Below are 9,508 nucleotides of genomic sequence, written 5' to 3' on the forward strand. Positions count from 1 at the left end.
AGGGCCTCTCTCTATCACTCCTCCATTGGAGCAGCTAGCCAGCCTCAGTCATTCGACCTCCATATTCCTCAGCTGTCATCAGACCCAGGTTGCTATGTCTCTCAAGCCCTAGAGGACATCCTGAAAGTGGTCCGTTGCAGCCCCTTTCCCAAAGGTAGACGTGAGAAGTGGGCATCTATCAGTCCTCTACTTCGGGAGTAGGGTGGCGAGAGATATAACCCAGAGCATCCTCATCTCCCCACTTCCCTGGTGGCTCAGTGGTAAAGAACCTGCCTGCCAATGCAGGAGACACAGGGGGCATGGGTTTGATCCCTGGGTCGGGATGATCCCCTGGAGAAAGATATGGCCACCCAGTATTTTTGCCTGAGAGATTCCGTGAGCAGAGAAGCCTGGCAGGCTACAGTCTGTGGGGTCGCAAAGAGTCAGACATGACAACTAAACAACAATAAAATCCTCCTCTCCCTTTTTTTTTTCTTGGCCCCTTTTTCAGGCTGGAGGCAAGTAGTCCACCAAAGGTAGCAAAACTAGTTTTCAAAATTCCCTTCCAAGTCTTGCAAGATGGGCTGGAGCTTCATTCTGGAATGTGGTATCTATTATCTAAACTGAGTGAAACTAGTACCAGTTTTAACGTCCTGTTACACTCGTCACCAAAGTCCGATGGTTTATACTGTCCTGGTGTTACTTCAGAATCTTTGTATTGGTCTTCTTGTGGCTACTCTCTTAAAAACAGAGCTTTCCTTAACTTTGTGAACATTCTCATGACTTATCACATGCTACACAATCATCTTGAGGCCAAGAACAGGGAAACCGTGTTGTACCCTAAGTGGGGATTAGGCCCCAAAGTGAAGACACAGGTGACAACCACGTATATCAGACTTACATTTTAAGTCCTTAGGAAGGCCCATTTACCGTTTCTCAATCTGCCAAACCCAGCAGCTGGTTCTTCTTCTTGTGTTAGGGTATGAGCCCGTTCTTCAACTGAAACGGCAGGCTTATATTTACGGGCCACGTTGTGTCAAAATAAGTGTGTGCATGTGCGTGACCATCTGCCTGTCTCTGCATACTACTTTGTAGGTGTGTCTTCAAACTTTAGAATTATTCCAAGTGAGCAAGACAGTAATGCTACAGGGGGAACTGAAACCAAATGAGAAAACACTGGGTGTATGCACGTCCCTCTAGGGCTTTTTCCTTGTGGAAGAGGGGAGGATAAAAGTGGCTGGAGGAACAGTGCGCAAGTGATGCAACCCTCCGTGTCCAGCACGGTAGTCATATGACGTGTGGGATGTGCCTGGACACACACGCGGTCCCCATGGGCAGAGTGTGGTGACAGTCAACTTAAAACATGTCCTCTGAGTGCTCGCTGTTCTGGATATCTTGTCCAACCACCAGGTTCTCAGAGGAGCCTCGCCTGCTTCCAGGTCCCCTGCCTGGACTCCGCTTGCTTCTCCTCCCTCCTGGGGAACATCTGCTCCAGCCCCTCCCCCGTCTCCACCAACTACAGCCGGTGCTCTCGTGACCTTGCGTCCCTTGTAGGGATCCAGACAGGCATCTCTCGTTTGTCTCCACTCGTCTCTTGGGCAGCCAGCATTTCCTGGGACATGAGCTCATATCAGAAGGCCATTCTTTATAGACATCGCAGATCCTACAACCCGGGATTGGGAAGAAGGATGATGCATATAATCATCATAAGCCATCCACACGGGGACAAACAAATTGCATTCTGTTTGTGATTTGCCACCAAAAGACAGCGGTAAAAGGGAGGGATTGTGAGTGTGCGTGTGTGAGCACACGCTCAGTCATGTCTGACTCTTCGTGACCCCATGACTGTAGCCCATTAGGCTCCTCTGTCCATGGGATTCTCCAGGCCAGAATACTGTACCTTCCTCCAAATTAGCTTCAAAGGTTGGGGCCAAACACCAAAAATAGGTTGCTTATTTTCCTTAACAGCTAGTTTTGAAACTGACATCCATGAGTCTTCTAAACGTATTCACACTTTAATCTGAACGACCTATTCAGGAAACAAGTTTCATAAGCTTACCTCTTAATGTATTAGAAAATATGTCTTTTTCTAAGGAGTATCCTTGGTGAATTCCAAAGATGACTGAAAAATATCATCTCCCTAAAAGTATGCTTTGGAGTGTTTATACTTTGGTCATATCCCTTTTTGTCCTTACCTTTCCAGACACAAATACTCAACCCAGCAGCCCTCTCATATATGTTATCTCTTTAACTGTGAGATTTAAAAAAGAGTGGGAGAGAGAGAACACTAGAATGAAAGTTAGATATGACTTCTATTCAATTTTCATCTCTTGGTAATCATTTAACCACAAGCAAGCTATTTATCTGGTTTGGGCCTCAGGTTCCCCTTCCGTTACATGATACTGTAATCTGTAATCCCATGTGTCCTACAGAGAGATAACGTGAAGCCTGATGACTGCCTGTTTATATAGTAAACTGTCTGTTATAAGGCACAAATTCAGCCAAACTCATTTAACCCCCATTATCAGATTTTTATGATAATAAAAAATAATCATAATCATGACCCTATAGCATTACAATAGAGTAAAAGTCTCTGAGTCATGAAAGATTATATTCAATATCATTTTATTGCTGAATATTTTTATTACATTCTAATTAACTAGAAGGCTTCCCAGGTGGCTCAGTGATAAAGAATCTGCCTGCTAAGCAGAAGATACAAGTTTGATCCCTGGGTCGGGAAGATCCCCTCGAGAAGGAAATGGCAGCCCACCCCAGTGTTCTTGCCTGGGAAATCCCATGGACGGAGGAGGCTGGCGGGCTACACAGCGCATACGGTCACAAAAGAACTGGAACTTTAACAAAAGTTAACTAGAACATGGTCAGCCTTATGTAACCTCAACTAAGGAAAATATTTGACTTGACCTAATGTATAGGTCCCTGGTGGCTTAGTGGGTAAAGAATCTGCCTGCAATGTGGAGACCCAGGTTCGATCCTTGGTTCCATTGCTGGGTCAGGAAGATCCCCTGGAGGAGGGCATGGCAACCCACTCCAGGATTCTTGCCTGGAGAATCCCATGGACAGAGAAGCCTGGTGGGCTACGGTTCATGGGGTCACAGAGTCAGATGCAGCTGAGAGGCTAAGCGCACAATGTGTAGGTCATTACTTAATCTGTTCATTAACGAATCTTTACGCAGCACCTACCATGTGCAGCAACTGTGCCAAGCACTGGAAATTCAGTGACGGGGAGCCAAGCGTACTAGACATTCAGATTTACGTTGGTGAAACGCTTTATAACTTCTAGAATGCAAGCTCAATGCTGCCTTGTGGTTGGCTGCTACTGTTCCCACTGTTCTATTACCGTTAGTGGGGTGATCCTGAGCATCGCACCTATAGACTTTAGTGCACGCGCTTTGTGACAGTTCTCTGACCATCTCAGGCCTTTCCATCTCCTGGGTCTAGGTTACTTTCTGGCCTGGCTGGGGTTCCCAGAAGGCTGATCTCTGCAGAGAGGAAGTGTTGTTGCACATGACCATGTGAATATGTATATCTCCATTCTAAATGCCACCTTTGTGTTTTAGGCTTATGGCTGGCTACAGGAAGACACAGGACCAGAATCTGACCCAGTTGTAGTCGTGAGGTTTCTAGGAACCACAGACTTGAGTACTGATCTTAAGTCTCTCCTTCTAAGTGTTTGTGAACAGTTGGCCGTGAACTACCGGTGCCTGGTTCAGAGCTACCCTAAGAAGATCCATGACCTCCGTGACTTATTCATAAACCTTTTGAATGAGTCTTCACTGCAGAGGCCTCTCGTGGTCATATTCGATGCCCTGGAGCAGCTCTCGGAAAGCGACGAGGCCCGCAAGCTCTGGTGGCTTCCCGTGCACCTTCCCCGCTTCGTCCGGATCGTCCTGTCCACGCTGCCCAACAAACATGGGATCCTGCAGAAACTGAGGTGCCTTATCCACGAAGAAGACAACTATATCGAGCTGATTCCCCGGGACAGGAAGATGTGCAGCCAGGTGCTCAAGCACCAGCTGCTGCGGGTCAAGAGGAAGGTCACGTCGGGCCAGCAGATTTACGTGAACAACGCCTTCTCCAAGTGCACGCTGCCCATGTTTGTGAACCTGACCTTCAGGGAGGTGAGACACTGGCGGTCTCACAGAGACGTCGACGAGTCCTCCCTCTGTGTCACCGTGCACGAAAGCATAGAGCAGCTCTTCTGGTCCCTGGAGCGAAAGTGTGGGCAGAAACTCGTCTCCCGGGCTCTGGGTTACATCACCATGGCCAAAATGGGTTTGAGTGAGATGGAGCTGGAGGACGTGCTGGCCCTGGACAACAGCGTGATGAACGAGCTCAACGAGAGCACCAGGCCCAGCAACCCCCTGAGGGTACCTTATCTGTACATCGCAAATCTCAAGGAGGGCCTCAGTGGATGCCTAATCGAGAGACACGTGAAGAACGTCACCCTGCTGGTCTGGGCCAACAGACACCTGCAGCTCATAGCCCAGAAGCTGTATCTGCAGGACAAGAGCGACCTGCATGAAATGCACACCATTCTGGCAGACTACTTCCTGGGAGTCTGGTCAGGGGGCAGGAGGAAAGCATTCTGCCTGGAAGACCCCTACCTGAACGGCTGCCTCGACCTGGAGAGCAGAAGCCTGCTGGAGGAGGAGAGGCATTTCATGGAGCAGGCTTCCTTCGACAGGCAGGCCCCTGACCAGCCCTGGGTCTTCCAGTGCAATCCACTGGAGCCTGACATCTTTTTTGTCAACCATCGAAAAATGTGTGAGCTGCTGTACCACCTGACAAGGTGTGGGAAGACTGACGACCTGCTCTATGGCATCATCATGAACTTCAGCTGGCTTTACACCATGATCAAAATCGGCCAGTTTGACAAAGTGCTCTCGGACATTGAGCTGGCTTACAACTACTCGCAGGAGAAGGAGCTGAAGTTCCTGGCGAGCACCCTCCGCAGCATCAAAACCAAGGTCGTTGCGTTCCCCGGCTCCCTCTCTGCAGAGCTTCAGCAGAGGCTGCTGCCCGTTTTGAGCTCCCTGCCCAAACTCAGACACCTCCTCTTAGAATGTGACAAAGACGGGCCCAAATACTGCTCCATCGTGCCATTACACTCATCCATGGATGTGACCTACAGCCCAGAGCGACTTCCCTTGTCATCTAGTCACCTGCACGTCACCGAGATTCTGCCCACCTGTAACCCCAGTACGGTCCTCACGGCTTTAGAAAATGGTTCCATCAGCACTTGGGATGTGGAAACGCGTCAACTCCTCAGGCAAATCACAACAGCCCAGTCTGTCATCCTGGGCATGAAACTCAGCAATGATGAAAAGTATCTCGTGGTGGCAACAACAAATAACACCCTGCTGGTTTACGACAATGTAAATTCTTGCCTCCTGTCTGAAGTAGAAATCAAAGGGACCAGGCATGGAAGCGGCTCCACCTACATCAATGGATTTACACTGTCCGTCAAACATGCCCTGGCCTGGCTCGAAGCCAGCAAAGATGTCACTGTCATTGATCTGCTCTATGGATGGCCCCTTTACCAGTTCCACTGCTGGTACGAAGTGACCTGCGTCCAGTGCTCACTAGACGGCGTGTACGCCTTCTGCGGACAGTACCTGAACACCACCACCATCTTTCATCTCGGGAGTGGAGAAAAGTTATGTACAGTGACATCTGAATTTTCAGGTGGGTTTGTGAAGTTCCTTCTTATCTTGGACACGGCTCAGGAAATGGTAATGGTAGACAGTGAGGGTAGCCTTTCTGTTTGGAACACAGAGGACATCTCCAACCCCCAGCTGACTGATGACTTTGACTGCCTCAAGGAAGACAGCGAGGTGGTCAGCATTGAGCTTTCAGAGGACCAAAGTGCAGTTCTCATCTGTAAGGCCCTCAGCATCGAGCTCTTAGACACGGGCCTGTGGAAGGTGGCGGAAAAGTTCAGAGCAAAGCACAATGAACGCTTTATATCAGCTGTGCTGTCCAAGAACGGAGACTGCATCATCGCAACCATGGAGAACACCTCGGCCGTGTTCTTCTGGAGGCGGGACACGGGGCAGTGCATGGCGAGCTTGCAGGAAGTCTCAGGTACCATAGTCAAGTTGGTGAAATCCAGTCACCACAACATGCTGCTATCTTTATCCACCAGTGGTGTTCTTTCCATCTGGGACATAGATATAATCACAGCTATGTCCAACATAGATAAGACGGGAAAACCCATCCGAAGTCTGGTGTTACCTGCTCGCGGGGAGATCATTTACTCCCTCGATGGCTCGGATTGTGTTCACAAGTGGAACTTCAGCAGCGGGTTCCTTGAAGCAGTGTTTAAGCATGAAGGGACAGTTGAGCACTGTGTGCTGACGTCCTCTGGGGACGTCATGGTGACGTCGGATGATAAGAGCAGCCAGTACGTCTGGCACACCAGCAGTGGTGAAAACCTCTTTCGAATTAACGGCCAGAGAATCTCCCAGCTGCTGATTACACACAATGACCAGTTTGTGGTCTCTCTCTGTGAGGAAAATGCCTCCAGGGTTTGGAGACTGGCCACGGGCCACAGAGTATGCAACATCCTGACCAGTCTGCAGAACGCCTTCATCACCTCTGCAAACACCTTCGTGGTGGGCATGACCAAAAGCAAGGTGCTGGCGGTCAGTCTTTGGACAGGAAGCATCACCAAGAAGTTCTGCTGCGAAGACGGCACCACCATTGTGAATTTTAAGTTGATTCCCGACTGCCCAGATATCATCGTGTTTATCACATCGGCCGAGACGGTTAATATCTGGAGTCTGACAGAAGAAGTGATCTGCCGCCGCGTGCAACTTCCAAACAACTTCCTGAAAAACCTAGAGGATTTTGAAATCTCTCCCAATGGAAAGCTAGGCATTATTTCCAGGGGAGATGAGAATATCAACGTGCTGGATTTACACAGCGGCAAATTACGGGTGGTGCATGCCTCTGGGGTCATCTGGAGGCAGAGGCTGTCTCGAGACGGCCGGTACCTGGTATACATCTGTTTCCGAAACGGGGAAGAAGAGGATGAAAATGGTGCGATATCCAGTTTGATTGTCATGAGACTGGCCGATGGCAAAAATATCGGTGCTTGTTCCCTTTACAAAACACCAACTTTCCTTGCCCTCTCCCAGAGGCACCTGAACATCATCGTGGGCTTTGACGACGGCAGCATAGGGATCTACACCGTGGTGGACCGGGTGGATGCTGCACTGAAAATTAAAATCGCCACTTCAAACAGCAGACAGATTTTCAACAACGCGACACAGACATCCAGGCCAAAGTGTAACAGTTACTGTTTTAAAGTGTCTGTGGATTGTCTATGGAGAGAGTCGACTGAGGTTTTTGCAAGAGACAGTCCCATCACCGTGAGTGACTCCTCGGAACCCAACGAGTCAACACCCTCCAAGAAACACAACCCCTGCTACGAGCGGGTGTGCTCGGCCCTGGAATCCAGGGGCCACAGCTATGCCCCTGACAACTAACAACGTGTTTGTCCTACTTAGCAGAACTACATGGTACACACATAAGAGGAAAACAAATTACCTTCTGTATCCCAAATGATACCCATTCGTTCTTAAAAGGCAGGAAAGAAAAAAAAAAAAGACAGGAAAGATGCTGGAGTTCCAGTGTTAACTATTGCCGTTCTCATCCATTGAGACAATCCTCTGGAGAAGGGAATGGCAACCCACTCCAGTATTCTTGCCTAGAGAATTCCATGGACAGAGGAGCCTGGCAGGCTACAGTCCATGAGGTCACAAAGAGTCAGACACAACTGAGCAACTCACACACACACATGAAGTGTACAGAAATGTGAAATTATTTGTAAAGTCGGTCTTTTTGACAAAGCTTATCCAAGAATGAAGTCTTGGCAGAATTTCTAGAAATCATACTTACACGGCTATATCAGCTGAAAGGTAGAGAGTAGTTTTTAAATTAACTGGACTGTAAGAAGCAGCTTCTCTCATCCTATTGTCCAGATGAGCGAGGTTAGAGCTACACGCAGACCATCTAGACTGGAGCTAGTCCTACAGCAACAGGTTGAAATTGTGAACACAAGTTGCTGTTGGACTTCAAATGATTGTGGATAACTAAACACAGCCTTAATCTCTCCTTACATTTTTAACGATCCTGACAACTGTGTCAATCCAGTCTGCAGATGGAAGGTCTAAAGGTGCAAAATAATGTAACAAAAATGCCCAGAGGTACTCCCAGTTTCCCAAGAGAAAGGATGCCAAGTATGAGGCCACAGACTGGGCTGGGGCCAGAGCTGCCTACCGCTATTACAGGGCTACTGAACACACAGAGTCAGTCTTCATTACCACTGCATGCGAGGGTTTCTGTATCATGGAACACACAATTTTTAAACTATTTTCTGGGCTGCAAAGGAACACATTTAATATGAAACCACCATCTTTTCGTGTCATTTTGAAATGCCTGTGTGTGCTGGGTGTAAAAACGTGATAGAAAGGGCATTATAAACATGGTCAAAACACCTGTTCATTTCTATCATTGTACCAACAAAAGGCTGTGCTATAGAAGTTGGTTGTGTGGAAGCATAAATTATTTCCTAAATCCCTGCAGTGAATCTTATGAGAAGGAAAGCTTTCTCGACATGCCATCTGTGGAATACTGACAACATCTGCCTTACTTACTCTCATTCTTCTTCTTTCCTGTGTAAAACGCAGATAGCTGACCAAATACTCTGGGACAAGCTGAATATGCCTGTCTTCGTGCTAAAATACTGCATAAATCTTAAGGGTGTCCAAAGGCTCTTTACTGTCCTGTTTGTAAGCACTTTCTTACTTCTATACACTATATGTATCCTTCCTTATCCGTCATCCTTTCTGCCTGAGGATTCTCTGGAGTCTTTTATAGTCTTAGCTGTTTCAAAGCAGAAGCTATGAAATTGGTATTCAATGTTTTTTAAAGAACTACTTCTCCTGTCTAAAAGAAAACATTACATCCCGGTAGGGGAACATGATTTTTTTCCTTCCATATCCCCCTCATGGCATGTCCTTGGATGACTTTCCAATGGTGATCAGCAGTGGTGGTTTGGTTTGAAAGAGGCCATCGTGTCTTGAGAAGACAGAAAAATGAACAAGGAACTGACTTTCAGCCAGCTCTGCCTTGAACTCATCTATAGACAGATCTTTAACATCCCAAACGTATTGTTTTTGTAAACTGCAAGAATAAAGGTAGTGATAGCTCCTCTATTGCCCTCACAGAGATGTGGGGGAGGAATGTGAGAAAAAAGGAGAGCTACATCCTAATTGTTAATGCTAATGGCAGAAACAAGTGATCTAACCCACAGGGAATACAATATAGCTGTATTTCACTTGGAAAGCAGTTTGACACAAAAGCATACAGAGATGAGGTTCAGATATGAAACACCCCAGTAAAAGATTTTTTTCCAATATGTTCCTCCTGGTCTAGCTACCAGCCAGGGAGCTGGTAGCCCAGAGAAGTTTCAGCCCACGTACAGATTACCTGTAGTTGATTG

The 9,508-nt window shown here is 47.6% G+C and overlaps 1 protein-coding gene across 1 annotated transcript in view; it reads left to right on the plus strand.

Annotated features, from left to right (window-relative positions):
• Positions 1-7,490, plus strand: part of NWD2 (NACHT and WD repeat domain containing 2) — a 204,411-nt gene extending 196,921 nt beyond the window's left edge. The window contains exon 7 of the mRNA XM_065907053.1: positions 3,558-7,490. Within this exon, the coding sequence (XP_065763125.1) occupies positions 3,558-7,490 (3,933 nt within the window). The remainder of the gene's footprint in view (positions 1-3,557) is intronic.
• The last annotated feature ends 2,018 nt before the right edge of the window (positions 7,491-9,508 follow it).

Source organism: Muntiacus reevesi, chromosome 16 (assembly GCF_963930625.1).
Source record: "Muntiacus reevesi chromosome 16, mMunRee1.1, whole genome shotgun sequence".
Classification (NCBI taxonomy): domain Eukaryota; kingdom Metazoa; phylum Chordata; class Mammalia; order Artiodactyla; family Cervidae; genus Muntiacus; species Muntiacus reevesi.